Source organism: Leuciscus leuciscus (assembly GCF_965113295.1).
Source record: "Leuciscus leuciscus genome assembly, chromosome: 5".
In the NCBI taxonomy this organism is placed as follows: domain Eukaryota; kingdom Metazoa; phylum Chordata; class Actinopteri; order Cypriniformes; family Leuciscidae; genus Leuciscus; species Leuciscus leuciscus.
In genome coordinates, this window is record NC_138729.1 from 19,222,364 (window position 1) to 19,240,569 (window position 18,206).

The 18,206-nt window shown below is 37.1% G+C and overlaps 1 protein-coding gene across 1 annotated transcript; it reads left to right on the plus strand.

The window, feature by feature from the left end:
* Nucleotides 1-1,818: 1,818 nt before the first annotated feature.
* Nucleotides 1,819-18,195, plus strand: fam189a2 (family with sequence similarity 189 member A2). Its single transcript, XM_082171598.1, has 11 exons — nt 1,819-2,342; nt 3,713-3,769; nt 4,499-4,609; nt 5,602-5,721; nt 7,731-7,838; nt 8,012-8,145; nt 9,357-9,483; nt 9,712-9,790; nt 12,438-12,587; nt 15,630-15,925; nt 17,133-18,195. The coding sequence occupies exons 1-11, from the start codon at nt 2,043-2,045 to the stop codon at nt 17,388-17,390; spliced, it is 1,740 nt and encodes a 579-aa protein (XP_082027724.1). The 5' UTR covers nt 1,819-2,042; the 3' UTR covers nt 17,391-18,195.
* Nucleotides 18,196-18,206: the final 11 nt, after the last annotated feature.

Here is an 18,206-nt window from a genome sequence, read left to right on the forward strand (position 1 = left end):
CAGTCCTGTCTGTTTCATGGATCACCTGCCCCTGGTTTTTGTTTTTCTTCTTCACACACACAAGCACACATTTTTGTTGTCTGTCATTGTTTAATAAAAAATATTTTATTTGAAAACCTTCATTTGTATCAGCCATGCTTAAATTCGTTTTTAATCTGTTATAGTTTTGATAATGTGTATGGCTTAATCTTAAAATAATATTCTTAGTCTTAACATGATTATGTTTCACGTTGTGGTCCTGGGGGATGGCCACTTTCATCAGAAGAAGTGAGCTAGCTTCTAAGCGAATTCTGAACGGACCGCCACGGCAGACCTCTTTGCGTGATCACAAAGGTAGGCTAATGGCTGAATCAAAATTTATAAGCAAAATCACGGGAATCAATAGCCTAATACAGCCCAGTTGTGCTAAAATAAATATCATGAGACGTCCATCATCAGATGAATGATATGGAAAAGTTAAGTTAGAGCCGCTAAAGCCAGTGCTACTACCCATGCGAACATGAACACTAAGCTTTTCCCTCCAAAAATATAGCTTAAAACTTATCTCCAAATGCAAAACTGACATTAACAAAATGCAATAATGCAATAACAGCTGAAAAAGTACTTGGGTGTGTGTTTTATTTTATATTTACCGTTCAATAATGCAATCGCTGCTGTCTGTCCCATAGAAGAACATGACAGCCAGCGTACGTTTTGGAACTATTGGGGCTTACATGAACCACGTGACAGCCATAGCGGCGACATCAAAGAGTGTCGCAACTCTCTCTCTCCATGGCTCTGACCCAGGCCATTGCATGACTGCAACATGTCGTTGATCATAGAAGAAGCACCCCAGTGTTCAGCATCAGAAAACTTCATGCATTTCACAATAATCAACACGATGTAAAAATGTCAGAAAGAAACCTGTTAATGTGCTTAAGCTGCCTTGCCATGGGCTGTATAAAAAGTAGTAGAATAGCCTAATAAACATCACATGTAGGATCATTAAAAAATGCAAATGTTGTTACCATATTTCTTTTTAATATAAAACGAAATCCACTTAGGTATAATTTACGATGAAAATAGCCTATTATCCTTAAGGCAAATGTTATGTATAATATTATGTTAAAAATAGGCTACCAAATATGGCATAGTTTAATATCTCAAATGGATTGGTTTTAATAGTTGATTTTAAATCTGCAATAGAAATGTCTTTATTTTCCCATGAATATGTGTTTGACACAATTGTTATCTACAACCAAATATTTCTCATTTTGCAGTTTGTTTCAATAGGTTATATTGTATTTGCGTTGCTAATTATGTCGGGGGGTTTTTTCACAGAAAAAATGTGCCAGTGTGTTGGTGTTCAAATGTTTATTTCGTAATAAAGATATGGATTTCACTCTCAATAAATTATAGAGAGCAAAAAATGTGGTACATTTTCCATTACAGACAATATGATGCTTCATGTTGTTCACCACAAAAGATGACATTATAATTTCACCCTCTTGATACGGTCTTTCTTCTCACTCGCCGAACAGTGTGTGTGTGTGTGTGTGTGTGTGTGTGTGTGTTTTTCCATCCTGGTGTTGGGGACTGAATGCACACAGACTCGTGTCACTGTGGGGACCTAAATTGAGGCCCCCATGAGGAAACAAGTTTATAAATTATACTAAATGGAGTTTTTTTGAAAATGTAAAAATGCAGACAGTTTTCTGTGATTTGTAGGTTTAGTGTAAGGGGATAGAATATACAGTTTGTACAGTATAAAAAGTCCCCACAAAGATAGTGAACCAGACATGTGTGTGTCGTCTCTTCCCACGAACCCTCCCCCGCCTCTCCGCTCGCACTGCCCAAAAAATGTGAAACCAAACCCGAGCAGCAGGTCACAGAGCCTAGTTATTTTAAAACCAATACTCAGCTACCTCGACAGGACCATGGAAGTAACGCGGAACGGGCAGTTTAAAGAAACAATCGTCGCCTTGAGAGATACAGCGTAAAATGAGTGAGCGCCACTACGCGGGTTTAATGTGTATTGTTGTTTGGCTGCTCGTGCGTCTCCAATGTCTCTGCCCGTAGTTCTGCCTGGATCTTGTTGTCGTTTATCAGGGGCTGCTCTGGCCCATCAGTTCGCTAACGCCTCTTACAGAAGTCGCAGCCGCTGTGTGTCCGCTCTCCCGGCCCGTATGTCTGGATCTCAGACGCGGATCACCTCGGCGCTGCTGCCCGCTCGCCCTCTGCTGTCCCTCGGCTTGCTGCAGCTGGTTCTCGGCTGCTCCATGGTGGCGCTCTCTTTCGGGGCTCTGTCCCTTAGCAACTCGCCCCCTATTAGAAACTCCTGTCCGTTTTGGGCCGGCTCTTCTGTGAGTATTAGATTACTGGCCATAATCAGAGGTGCTAATGTTTTTATTTTACACCACATAAACATGCTACAGTACAGATATTAAAATGTTTGCCTGGTAACATGTCACTGTGTTTGTCTACAGCTTTTAATTGATTCATTACAAACGAACAGGTATAAGGAAGTTTTATTGCGGTCTAATGTGTTTCCATTGTAGTCTGATACAGAAACGTGCTGGTACACTTTTAGTTCAGCCTATTTGCTATATGCTATATAGTTTACCAATAATTCACTATGATGAAAGATCTGATCTGTTAATGTTGTAAATTAGTTATTAGTTAGAGGCCACTAATGTGCAGTTGTTGCCTCAAGGAAATATTTATACCTGATCTGTCCATTTATTTTATTGGTGTAACCTTATGTTGTTAGGCTGATTAAGTTACACGAACTAATAATTTAAATCCAATCAAATTAAATAAATTAGTAATATATTATATTAAATAATAAATAATAATTTAACTGGAATTTCTTCTTAAGTTTTCAAATCTTTAGAAACTAGTGGCAAGTTTTTCCCTCAAAAGTGCAAATTACACTATTATTTCCCATATTTAAGTATGGTTTACATTTGTGGTCATTGGCAGGAGCTGAGTGAACTCGTCAGTGAAGTCATGGTTGAGTGTGAATCTCTTTTACTGCTTAACACTCTATAGTGAGATACTGTTTTTAAGTAAAGCTGCCATATTATGCATACCACACACTTAAAAAAAACCAAAAAACTTATTTTGGCATGTAAACAAAAGTTCTAACAAGATCTAATGTTTGCTTATTTATACATTTGAATTTGAAATTCATTATTGATGAAGAAAATCAAGAAACGTTAACTCTAAAAACTCAGGTAAAAAATCTACCATTTTACCAGTCATTTACCAACGATGTAAATAAAGATGTTATAACAATGCTGAAATCACTGTCAAGTTGATTGTCTTATTAAATAATATATTGATTAATATTGATTAATTAATGAATTATTTAATGATTTTTTAAAAAGTTACCTGACAAAACATTTTACACTTAACAATGGGGTAAAATACTTTTTTAATATGTATGAAAAGAAATGAGCTAAACACAGGATCCGCTCAGCTGAAATGGCAGTCCCACATCATTCAGTGTAATCGACAGGAAGTGGCAGGGTTAGAGGAAACGCAAGAGAGCCGAGAATGGACAATAGTATTTGAGTGAGGCTGCCGGCTAACACCACACTGAGTGAGATGAGTCATTGAAAGTGCTGAAAGCCCTTTTGAGAGTGTACATCATGTGATAATGGGTTCATTATCAGTTAACCTGTCTGTGAGTGTTTGCCTCTTCACTGAAAGTACTGTTTGTTTTCTGCAGGTCATCCTCTCTGGGATTATAGGGCTAACCACATGGAAACGGCCAATGCTACTATTGGTATGTGTGTTTTGCCAATCTAAGACTGATGGTATTTAAGGCGGCGGTTTTTGTGTTCCCTTTTGAATAAGCAGATCCAATTTTAACTTGAAAGTGGTTATATGATGTTTGCTACACAGAATGGATCCTGTATTGATCTGAACATATGTTTTCAGGGTTAATCTTCTGTATGCCCATGTCCTTATGTTAAAGGCAGTAGTTAGGCCCTTAAATGACTCCTTAAAGAGGATCTGTGCACTCCAGACATTCAGTTAAGACATTCAGTTAATTAAGTCTCAAGCCGACCATCAGCTTCTTCTTGTTGCCATTCATACACACTACTTTTCAAAAGTTTAGGGTCAGTAAGATTCTTGGATGCATTAAATGCTGTTCTTTTGAACGTTCTATTCATATAATAAGAAATGTTTGGTGGAGCAGCAGATCAGCATATTAGAATGATTTCTGAAGGATCATGTGACACTAAAGACTGGAGTAATGATGGTGAAAAGCATATTTGCCATCACAGGAAAAAAATATATTTTAAAATACAATATATTAAAATAGTAAACAGTTATTTTAAATTACATAAAACATTTACTTCTTTCAAAAACATTAAAAAAAATCTCACTGACCCCAAACTTGTGAACACTAGTGCAAGTATAATTTGCTAAAGCCAGATTTGGGCAGTAATATTATAATTGTCAAATAAAATGACTGACTGGTATTAATCTTTTTCTGTCTCTCACACAGGTAAATCTGTTTGTATTGCTGTCAGTGGTCTGTATCCTGCTAAACCTGGCTGGGTTCATCCTCTGCTGTCAGGGGGCTCAGCTGGTCTCCAGTACCATTAACTGCCAGCTGGTGAGGAATCTGTGCACTAGGAAATGTGCTGTGTTTGAGATAATAACATTACAATGTCAAATGACTCATGTATTGATGATTGTATTCAAGAACCTAGATGCAAAATATAAATAGAATCACAAATTGAAGTGGGGTAACACTTAAGATACATTATTAGGGCAACACAGAGCTACACAAACTATCCTACATAAACTAATAAATAACATTCGTTGGGTAACACTTTATTTTACAGTGTCATTGTTACATATGTTACATGTAGTTACTATAGTAATAACTATAAATTATGCATAATTACATGCAACTAACCCTGAACCAAGCCCTAATCCTAACCCTATAGTAAGTGCATGTAGTTAATTAATATTACTCAGTACTTAAATGTCTAATTACACTGTAACAACGACACCTTAAAATAAAGTGTAACCATTCGTTGTAGTGTTACAGCAAAGAGGAGTTAGTGTACTAAGCCTGCAACATCTGCAACTCAAATTGTGCAGAACATTTGTATTCTGACTAGAATATCAGAGAGACTTGTTACTTATTTGTAAACAACTACATAGCAACCACCTAGAACACCCTTGGAACCTCATTGCAAACACCCAGAACACATTATGGAAAAAAGCACATCTGTACAGACCTGATTCAGACCATACATCTGTCATCTGTACCATGCGTATAGGACTGAAGTTTGTCCAAGTCACAGAGAGCCCTGAAATTGAGAGTCAAAGCCAAAAGCTTTCCTTGGATTTGAATTAGGTTTTGGGCTGCTGTCATTTCCAGGATAGGAAAGCTGTTCTTTTATCATATTCGTGAGCTCATATCTTTGAGCTGTTATCGCATGCAGATCAAAAGACTGTCAAATGTAGAAGACAAGTGCTTGGAAACTTCATCCTCAGTCTCCTACTTTGAATCCAAGCAGTTCTTTAAGTATTACTATATTATGTCATCAGACAACAATGAGAAACAAACATAATAAATGTGTTTCTGTGTTTCAGAGTGAGCAGGGCGATCTCTGTTACTGTTGTGCAGAAACACCGAGCAATCAGTGCAAAGAGGACAAGCTGATTAAGATCTACGCAGGTCATGCATGTGGCACAATGAGAATCCTGCTCAAGGTGTGTGTTCATCTTTGTAATTTTTTTTGAAGTATTAAAACATTATTACACTACTACTTGGTTGATATATATATATATAGATAGACAGACAGACAGACATACAGATGAATAGACGGATAGATAGATGGATACAGTAGATAGATAGATAGATAGATAGATGAATACTTACAATACAATACAATAGTTCCCTGAAGTAAGGTGACAGCGTCCCGTCAAGAAGCTACTATCACTACCTCAATCACACATGAGCACACAGGTCTTTAGCATCTAAACACTCTCACCGTCCTTCTCAGGTGTACGCTGGTCCGACACAGGATCATTAATACTAACTCAGAGTGGCTCTATAGTCTTCCAACACTATCACTGTCTCCGCGGTGGTCTTTTGACTGTAGAATCTTTAGTACTTCTATTCCTCAGCTGCGCAGCAAATATCTGACACGACTCTCAGGTTGATCTTTGTAGAAAAGTTTTATTCATGATCACTGGCCACAGCAACCAAGTGAGTCTCCTGAATAGAAAGATACATGTACATTACATCATACAGTTGAGTAAAATCAATGTCACTCAAGTCTTCTTCACTGTGATTTGCTCTGGTGATTGGTTTGTAATGATCTAAGCTAATCATATGACTGTTAGTTCTACTGTGTTAAGCACTTTTTGGCTAAGTATATATGGCCTTTGACCTGAGCATCCTTAGTCTGCATTTCTCTGTACATTTAATGTTGAAAATACGCATTACATAAAATATTTATATCACAATAGACAGACAGACAGACAGACAGACAGACAGATAGATAGATAGACATACAGATAGATAGATAGATTTACATTTTATGCATTTGGCAGACGCTTGTATCCAAAGCGACTTACATTGCATTTCAAGGTACACATTTATTTATTTATTTTACATTCTTATCAGTTTTGCTTTCCCTGGGAATCAAACCCATGACCTTGGCATTGCAAGCACTAACGCTCTACACCAACGCTCTACTGATGGATGGATGGATGGATGGATGGATGGATGGATGGATGGATGGATGGATGGATGGATGGATGGATGGATGGATGGATGGATGGATGGATGGATGGATGGATGGATGGATGGATGGATGGATGGATGGATGGATGGATGGATGGATGGATGGATGGATGGATGGATGGATGGATGGATGGATGGATGGATGGATGGATGGATGGATGGATGGATGGATGGATGGATGGATGGATGGATATACACTCATCAGCCACTGTATTAGATACACTTTGCCTTAAATGTATGCGTGGCATACATTTAAAAGGTCCTGGAAACATTCCTCAGAGATTTTGGTCCATATTAACATGATAGCCTCCCGCAGTTGCTGCAGATTTGTCGGCTGCACATCCATGATGCGAATCTCCCATTCCAACACATCCTAAAGTTGCTCTATTGGATTGAGATCTGTTGACTGAGGAGTCAGTTTCAGTATAGTGAGCTCATTGTCATGTTCAAGAAACCCAGTTGAGATGATTTGAGCTTTGTGTCATGCTGGAAGTAGCCATCAGAAGATGAAAATTCCAGTAGATCAGCAGTTTGTGAAATATTCAGACCAGCCCATCTGGCACCAACAACCATGGCACACTCAAAGTCTCTTAAATTACCTTTCTTCCCCATTCTGATGCTCAGTTTGAACTTCAGCAGATCATCTTGACCATGCCTACATGCCTAAATGCATTGAGTTGCTGCCATGTGATTGGCTGATTAGATTTGATATGTGTTAACAAGTTGAACAGGTGTACCTAAAAAGTGTCTGGTGTGTGTATATAGAAGACGGATAAAAGATATAATAGACGTCAAACAGGCATATAGGAAATCATTTATTTGGGAAATGGGAAATAAGCAGTTTGGTATAATTAGGTCAGGTTAGGAAAAATATTTGACTACAGAATGCCACGACAGACCAATGAAAATGAAGAATTCCAGAGGGCCATGTACAGTAGATTCGGATGTCATTGAGTTTTCTCTCTTCCAGAAAGTGCTCTTTGCATTGTGTGCGCTGAATGCTTTGGCCACAGCTGTGTGTCTGGTTGCTGCTGCGCTCAGATATCTCCAGATCTTCTCAACCAGACGGCCCTGCATGGTGAGATAAATCATATCACAGAAAATATGAAGAAGAAAAAACTATATACAAATGTATATATTCCAATAATTTAATTATTGGTCAGTGTGTGGCATAGATTATTAAGACTGTTTAGTCATGTTGTGTCAGATATTTCTAAGCCCTGGTCATGTGACAATGATGGTCTTTGGCAGGAAGAGGCCAGGCCTGTCCCAGAGGAAGTGGATGAGCAGACTCATCTTCCTGACCCAGACGAATTTGTAGCCCCTGCACCTCCTCCTTCATACTTCTCCACCTTCTACTCTTACACCCCTCGTCTGGCTCGGAGGTAAAATATGATTTAATTGAATTATTATTACTGAATCAACCGTATTGTGTTTATTTTTTAACGACACATATATTAATCTATACTTTTTATTTGATGATTTGTACTACTTTTATTTAAAATGAAACGAAATAAAAAGTAAACGTTTGGAATAATCATAATTAAATATAAAACATAATATATAATTTGCATAAGTAATATGAATAATGTTGTACAACATACACTATCGTTCAAAATTTTGGTAAGATTTATAATGTTCTTGAAAGAAGTCTCTTATCCTCAATAAATCAATCTTAGGTGACAAATACGCTACTATTCAAAAGTTAGTTTTAAAAAAAAATTTTTTGAATAAAGTTTTTTACGTTCTGCATTTTGATCAAAAATACAGTAAAAACTGTAATTTTGTGAAATATTATTACAATTTCGAATAACTGTTTTCTGTTTTAAGATATTGCATTTTAAAAAGTAATTTATTCCTGTGATGTCACAGCTGAATTTTCATCATAATTACTCCAGTCTTCAGTGTCACATGATCCTTCAGAAATCATTCTAATATGCTCAAGAAACATTTTTATTATTATCAATGTTGAAAACAGTTGTGCTGCGTATAATATTTTGTGGAAAGCACTTTTTCAGGATGCTTTGATGAATAGAAAGTTCAAAAGAACAGCATTTATTTAAAATACAGTTTTGTAACATTATTATAAATATTTTTACTGTCTCTTTTGATAAATTTAACGTGTCCTTGCGGAATATTAATTCCGTTCAATAAACTTTTAATTTTAAACGGTAATGTGGGTATATGTAAACTAATCAGGTGAAATATCTATTAAGGTATTAATAAGGTATCTGCATAGTTTCACTTTTTACAGTATACAGTATTATACAATCTTTCAAGCATTCCATGATCCTGCTGAAGTATTAATGTCATACACACACACACACTCGCACAGACGTGCACTTTGATCTTGAATTCTTAACCAAAAATACAGCAGGATTGATCAGATTTGTGAGTGGATGGCTCAGTGTTTGGCAGGCAACCAAAATATTTTGGCAACTTAAAACAGGATTAAAGTTTGTGTGTGGGAAAGCATGATATACTCCTGTTTCATTGGATGTCCTGATCAAACACTAATGGGTGTATATTTTCAGTGTTTACTGTCGTTATATTTTCTCATGGCTTGTTTACAGTGTAAATGTGTGTGTTTTGACAGGATGTTTGGTGACGGTATGATTCCCCTTCCTCATATATACGGTGCCAGAATTAAAGGAGTGGAGGTGTTCTGTCCTCTAGACCCTCCTCCACCTTATGAAGCTGTTGCACCGCAACCAGCAGCTCAGGTACTGATTCATATAGTGATCATATGCCATCTGCTATCGCATAATCATCTCTGTGATGAAAGTCAAAAGGCAGTTAGCATTTACAGCATTTATTCATGATAGCATTTCACCTTACTGACCTCATTTCAGCAAACATGGTACCGTGTCCTGGTCCGGCAGGCTTACATTGGCAACAGCTCAATCAAATACAGTCCTTGTCCGCTCACTGACCTTCTGTATTTATATCAGGCCCAGAATACTGAGGTGCAAATGACCGATCTGACCGAGGTCCTCACAGAGAATGCAGAGACGGAGACGCCCAGTGATGGTATGAACTAGTTGTATTTTTGCAAATAGACCTGTTGAGAGGAGCAGTATAGATAAACATTGACATTACAGACTTAAAGGGATAGTTCACCCAAAATGAAAATTAGACCATGATTTACTCACCCTCAAGTCATCCTAGGTCTATATGACATTCTTCTCTCAAAACGGAGTCATATTAAAAAATGTCCTGGCTCTTCCAAGCTTTATAGAGGCAGTGAATGGCTGTTTCTGTTTTGATGTTCATAAAAGTGCATCCATCCATCATATAAGTGCTCCACACTGCTCTGGGGGGTTAATAAAGGCCTTCTGAAGTGATGCGTTTGTGTAAGAAAAAATATTCATATTTAACATGTTACAAAGTAAAATTCTAGCTTCCGCCCAAACAAACATATGCAGTCTACTCACGCCTAAAGCGCAACTTACGCAACTTGTGACGTCGGAAGTAGCGTAGTGTGTCATGGCGTAGTGTAAATATCAGCAGTGCGTCACATTATTTGCGCTTAGACTTAAGTCGAATCCGTTTGGCCGGAAGCTAGTTATTTCACACAGAGCTGTGTGGAGCTTTTTTTTATGATGGATGGATGCACTTTTATGGACATCAAAACAGAAACAGCCATTCACTGCCATTATAAAGCTTGGAAGGGGCAGGACATTTTTTTTTATATATCTCTGATTGTGTTCGTTGGAAAGAAAAATGTCATACACAACTAGGATGACTTGAGGGTGAGTAAATCATGGGCTAATTTTCATTTTTGGGTGAACTATCCCTTTAAGGACCACACCAAGGACGATAACTATAACAATAATGTTAAAGACATAGTTCTAAAAATCGTTCTAAATGTAAAAGAATAGCAGAGTCCACACCACGACTATAACGATAATGGGACAGAGAAACAATATAATTGAAAGCACTTTCAGAATGAATTTTTCCAGCTGATGAATGATAAAAACATTGACAGCCAATCAGAATCCATCCTGAGCATTTAAAGCGTCAGACAACAAAACTGAGGCACTAATATAGGTAAGGGTTAATACCCGACGAGGTGTCCATTGTCAGGTATTAATGGACGGCGGCGAGGCGTGAACCGTCCGACGCGCAGCGAAGGATGGTTGCCTCCGCCGAAGTCCATTAATACCTGACAATGGACACCTCGAAGGGCATTAACCTGCTTATACCATGGTCACTTGCCAAATAACACATTTTTAAAACATTAGTTTATATTTTAATTAGTTTTACAATCGAAATCTAAAGTTTTTACAAACAATAACTTGGTTTCCCTGGTTACGCCTGACGGTTTATTTAGCAACCGGAGATATTTATAGTCCGCTCAGCTCGTAGAACCCTTCAGTTTACTGCCTGTTGCTATGGTTACTCACAGCTGATGTAGCCAGCGCATTTATTTATTAATTTCGAATGGTAAACAGTCAGTTTCACCAGAACTCCTTTACTAGGTGTCCTCTATCACGTTTTAATGGACACCCTGCAGCCAATCAGAATCGAGTATTCACCCAGACCATGGTATAATTATCGTTAACTTATAGTTATAATTATAGTTATCGTTCATGGTGTGAACGGGCCTTTACAGTTGTCTCTGAACATTAAACCATGGCAGGTGAAAGTATTTTAACATAGAACAAAAGACAGTTCACCTTTTAAAACATTGCAAGTTAAGTGTAATGGTGTTATAATCAACAAATAGAAAATTCCCTTTTGAAAATCTGGAGCTGCTTCGTGAAGGTGTTATTGATACCGCTTCTATGAATCCAGTGCCTCTGGTACTCTATATTTAATCAAGATGCTCACAGAGTATCACAGTACCAGTCCATAATTATGTCATCTGTGTATTAAAGGAAATGTATTTTAGTGGCGTCAGTTGTATGTCCAGTGTTCCTTGGTGAGGGATTTATTTTTCTTTTTATAGCTGTCTGTATCCTTCAACACATTCAAAGATAGCACAACATGTTTTTAATGATCCTTCACAGGTTACTATTCAGATGGGGGCCACTTTTCAAAATGTTCTAATTTCACACAGAATTTTTTATTACCAATTATATTATCAGCATAACTATTTGAAACGGAATTGAATTGAAAAATGAAGATGAATTTGGTTTAATGACAGCAGAACTTGAACTGCATGACCTTCACATGTTTGTCATTTCCAGATTTAAAAGGGAATTTTTTTAAATAAATATTTTTTTTTATTCAGCAAGGATGCATTCAATTGACCAAAAGTGATTTTTATTTCAAATAAATGTAGAAGTAAATAGAAAATAGAATTTTTAAATTGTAATTTTTTTTCCACAATATTACTGTTTTTTCTTCTTCTTTTTTTCTGTATTTTTAATCAAATAAATGCAGCCTTGGTGAGCATAAGAGACTTCTTTCAAAAAGATTAAGATAGATTGGTAGATTTTATTTATTTATTTGTTATGAAGTAACATGATGATTTAAACAGCACAACTCTTAAAATGGTCTCTGGTAGACTTTATAGACTAGGTTTGTTTTGGCCAGATTCCTCTTTTTATGGATTTAACCAAGCTGCAGTTGCTGACACAGAACAGACATACATAGACTAGAAAAACAAGAAAGACTTCAGAACAAATGATGTTTACTTTTTTTATGTAGTTTGTTTGCATGTTTTATTCAGACCGGAGCTGTCAGACGGCCATATTGAGCCCCACACCCCCGATACAGTCCTCACAGCCTCACAGCACAGTCTCCAACAGCAGAAAACCCCACAGACCTCGCCTCCGCAGGTCCAACAGCGACCCCGTCCTGCTAGACCTGACCGCCAAAGGTAAGGGAAGGAATCCTCAAAATGGCCTGATTGGTCAATTGTGACAGTCTAGTCAGATATATATACAGTAGTCGACATTTGAAGTGGATCAAAACCTTTCATCAAAGTTATACATGAATTTTGAACAATACCCGTTCTTGTCTTAGGACAACTTTGATGAATTTTTTTGATCCACTTCAAATGTTGACTACTGTATATATGATATATTTTACCTATATTATATTTTCCATAAAAGGTCGAAGAGCAGACACTGACACAATTCTTTATTATTAGTGTATGAACACTGGCTTCCCTCCAATTACAGATGGAGGTTTCTTTTTACTTGGTGTGTGTATCCAAAGCAGAGTGCTGGTCTGATAGTAAATCTAGATGAACTATACCTGTCAGTGGTTACTTTAAGCCCTTCTTTAAATATAGGACTCTCAGTGTTACTGATGAGGGGGAGAAGAGGGCGATTAAATACACGGCCATAAATCGACTTCTTCATTTCTTCAAGTTTCTTCTTCATGAAATCTCTCACACACATCTATCTGATGTAGGATTAACGGTTTATAAAGTGTTTATGCTTTTCCAGTTCCTGTACAACTGAAAACTGAAACTGGTCTTGGCCGTTATACCAGCTGCAACTGGCTTAGATGGATACATTTCTGTTTAACTTGGTCAAACAGAGCGGTTCAGTTTCTTGTCCTAAACCCTATACGAGAATTATGATTTTTGAGCCATGGGCTCCCTCAGTGATTTTGAAGGTGTTTTTGAAATAGCAGTTTTAATTTATGAGTACAGATTCAGAATAGCCTGTGGATATTTAAAATTACTTGAAGAGACTTTGATGCTTTGTCTTACTACTGAAATTACACACATTCTCAGCTTAAATGTGAATGTTCAGGATTCCCTGCGCTTTCAGGCAAAATAAAAGCTTGATGGTTTAATGTTTGAAAATTACGATGAATATTAGCATTTGAATGATTATGGGCCCTATTTTAACGATCTGAAACGCAAGTGTCAAGCGCAAAGCGCAAGTAACTTTGTGGGCGGGTCTCGGCGCTGTTGCTATTTTCCCGGCGGGATAAATGACTCTTGCGCCAGGCGCAAATCTAAAATGGGTTGGTCTGAAGTAGCTTCATTATTCATAGGTGTGGTTTGGGAGTAACGTGAAATAAACCAATCAGAGCGTCATCTCACATTCCCTTTAAGAGAAGACGCACTTTTTCCATAGCGGATTGCTATTGTAACGGCGGATTTGCCAGGCGTGCGCCAGGAGCGGTTCACAGCCGAGGAGAGCAACGCTCTCGTCACGGCCGTAAAAGAGAGAAGTTACATTGAATGGAGAAACCCACCCAAACTAACTTCGGTTAAACAGGCGTATGATAATTTGGGTAAATGTGTAAGCTAGATGTATGCTTTTATAATAAATTGTCTATCTATCTATCTATCTATCTATCTATCTATCTATCTATCTATCTATCTATCTATCTATCTATCTATCTATCTATCTATCTATCTATCTATCTATCTATCTATCTATCTATCTATCTATCTATCGTAATAATGTATGATTTGCAAAAATGAAAACTGCTGCTTCTGTGTAGATGAGAGAATCAAAGTGTATGCGCGTTGTGCACACGCTACATTGGTTATGGCCAAGCATGCGCCCTTAAAATAGCATATGAATAACATGCGCAACGCGCCACTGACTTTAAACTATTTTTTCCTGGTTAGTGGCGCAATTGTTTTCTAAACCTGCAAAATAGCATGAAGGAACGTTTGCGCCGGAACACGCCTCCTCTTTGCGCTGAACCGCCCCCGGGAGCGCAAGTGTATTTCCTAACTTACCGACGTGCGTCTGTGGAGGGAAAAGTCCGCTTTGCGCGGGTGCAAAATAGGAATGATACATGCGTCGGTGTACAAAGTCACTTGCGCTGGGTGCAAGATAGGGCCCTATGTTTCTTAAGGCGAGACACTACAGACAAAAACTTTTTGGGCTTTTTGGCTTTTCATAAAGTGTTTTTTTTTTCAGACTAGTGGAAAGAAAAAATCCAAAATACACTTTTAACTGTATCTTTTAGAGCACTTTATCTATTTGCGTCTGTAGTTTTTGTAATTCTTTTTTTTTTTACCATTTTCTTTACCATTTCCTCCTACACTGAGCCTGAAATCTCTGCTTCAGTTGCACTTACATACACCAAACTTTACAGTTTTAGTCTTATATTCATTCTGAAGATTTGTACAGAGGGGTTTATTCATATATAATTTTCCTGATTTTATACAAAATGTTATTCCTCAGAAAATTATGAAAATAGAGATATCCCAAATCCCCTCTGTAAAAACCTTTGACTCTAATATATATATAAAAAAAGAAAAGAAGTATTTTGAACCTGACTTCATCCAATGTTCAGATTTTTGTTATAGACGTTTATGCAAATTAGTGCATATTTAATTAGATAACGCTTCATTTGCATATTTAAACATAACATTTCAGAAAACTTGTAATACAATTTTTTATTTTTGCAATTATTAATGTAATCAATCAACTCTTGAAGTGTGGTGATATCTATTAGATATTTTTTTTTTTTACTCAATTCACCTGAGGTGTATTGCCTTAAATACAAAAAAAAAAAAATGTACAGGGAAATATTACAATAGCAATATTTCTTGTTTAATATTTTTATTGAAAAATAATAATTTACAAAATTAAATAATTAGTTACATGAATGTAAATATGAATCTAATAGTAACATACATAATAATAATAATAATAATATATTGATGATAATAATAATAATCATTTTTATTGTATCAATATATAATTAAAAGATTTGGCCAAATTGTGCAGCCCTACAAACAAGCATAGCATTTTTGTGTGAAAAATTGCTATTAGATTTCCCCCCTCATATTGTGTAGCTCTGCTTGAAAGCATTGTGTGCTTTAAAAAAGTGAAACGAGTTTTCATCTCCAATGAGTGTACATCATTTTACAAATATTTGTCAAAAACATGCAGGGGTAAATATGTCATTGTGATATTGGATTCTCTCTCTCTCATAGTAATGAGTTGTGAAGCCGCTACACAGACAGAGTTAGGCCCGGCATCAGCGACAGGAACAGAGCATGGGACGGTTACGCTACGACGGGGCCGTGGCAAACGGAAGCCTCGTCCCAACTCCATGGTGGACTACCAGAACTATAGAGACACAAAACTGCTGGTGGCACGTTTTCTGGAGCAGTCCTCATGCAGCTTGACCCCTGAGGTACAGGAGCTGGTCAACAGCATCAAAACCGTCCTGCGCTCTGATGAGGAACACATGGAGGAGGCCGTTCGCTGTGCCAGCTTCATCGACCAGGCAAGACACACACACAAAAAAACGCATAGAACTGCATATTGCTTTGAGCACATGCTCCGACACATTTAGCTTTGGTGCTCAAGTGGGTGATTTGAGTTTGAATCCAGCTCGTGAACATTTTACAGGGATAGTTTCATAGATTGTCATAATTTACTCACCCTCAAGTATAAGTTTATTTCTTCTGCTGAACACAAAAGAAGATGTTTTGAAGAATATGGGTAACCAAACAGTTGATGAGCCGCATTGACTTCCATAGTTGAAAAAAAAAAAAATACTATGGAAGTCAATGGGGCTCATCAACTGTTGAATAAATGATGACAGAATTTTCATTTTTGGGTGAACTATCCCTTTAACCCTGTAAAGCCTGACATATGAAATAGTTGGAACAGTTTATTGAACCTTTAGACAAAATCCCCAAAAAATGTATTCTGTATTTTTGTTGTTGTTATTTAATATCATATTTGATACATCAGGCTGTTAGGCTCATATAATACAGGTGAATATGGAGCTCATACTTGAGTAAGGGAAAACACCTCTATTTCATCGAGGCACAAACTGAGCAAAAATATGCAATTTGGTGCAGTTGCTGATATTTCTATAGCTAAAATTCTGATTGCTTATAATGTAAATCAATGAGATCTTTAAAATTTTTACTCTATATCTCCCAATAATGTCTTGTAAGATGATATTTAACTAGTTTCTATTTATTTTTAACTATGGGGGCAAAACATATAATGAAATACAATTCAACAACGGTTGAGAAATGTACAAATAAACATTCCTCAAAGGCCTGATGTATCATATTTGATACTCACGTTGATTTTTCTGAATAATTATGTGTGGATAATCGAGTTGCTTCAGTCCAGTAAGTGTTTATCTTGAAAAATTGCTAACAATATATAAGTATTTCCGTTTAATTTATAAAAACCAGTAAAGATTTCACAGCAAAGCGGCACAATCTGATGGGGGATGTTTTTACAGTTATATTAAAAGGCCTTTTGCTTGCTAAAAAAGTACAAACTATCAATCTGACGACAGATGACAGAAGGCACGAAGTAGATTTTGTTTTTTCAGCAATGTTTTGATCATTATAAATTAGCATATCTTATATAATACAGTAGGCTTTGTAAGATGAATATCCCATTCAGCCATTTTTGTTCCTATGATTTCCTGTCCTCTCAGAGATCATTTTTATTAATGTTTCCAGGCCATCACAGTTTCAGAGGTTGCACCAGCCCGATCGGCGCAGACGGAGATCCCCTCCAACACGCTTCCGCTGCGCAAACGTCCGGGCATCCTTCACCTGCGCAGCTGTGGCGATCTCAGCTCCTTCACCTGCGCACAGCTGCACACAGGCACCCGTTCTCGGACTAATTCCAGGATGAGTTCTCGGGCAGGATCCCGCCGCCTGGAACAGGAACGCCCACACAGCCTTATAGGAGTCTTCCGAGAAACTGTCCTCTGAGCGACGTCTCAAACGGACTTGGATATGCGAGGAAACAGACTCTGTCCCGGTCGGGTGAAGGTATAGTGAACACCACAACGTGACGGAAGCTAAGCTTTAGAGTACAGATGATTTCTCTTCATTTTCTGTTTTTGTTGTCAGTGCGTAAACTGAATATTATTCATTTTTAATTTTACAGTTGGAATTCCAGCATTGCTTCTTTTAATTTTTTTTTCCACATGATTATAATAAAACACTGGGGGAAAAAAACAATGTTTATTTACCAAATGTCCATGTTCCTTATTTAAAAATGATTTAAAAATTGACTACGTGAAAAATACAATAATCATTATATTAAGAGAAACATTCAAATAGTATGGCTGTATTTTGCTTATGTGATGTGGAGAATTACTCAGTCCTGATTAAATCAGCATATTGTGAGGTATGAACAATATTATTATTTCGGTCATACTTTAGTTTAGGGTTCAGCTCTCACTATTAACTATGACTTTTGCCTCAGTAAACTCCTAATTATTAATAGTTAGTAAGGTAGTTGTTAAGTTTAGGTATTGGGTAGGAATAAGGGATGTATAATATGATCATGCAGAATAAGACATTAATATGTGCTTTATAAGTACTAATAAGCATGCATGCTAATAAGCAACTATAGTTAATAGTGAGAATTGGACCATAAACTAAAATGCAGTGAGATGTTCTCAGAGATGTATTGTGCATTATTACTGAATATGAGGAGGCTCATCTGAATTGTATGGGTGAAACATGCTATCCAAATTCCTCCAGAATTAAACATGGTTTTAAAATCATCTGCCTTTTGTC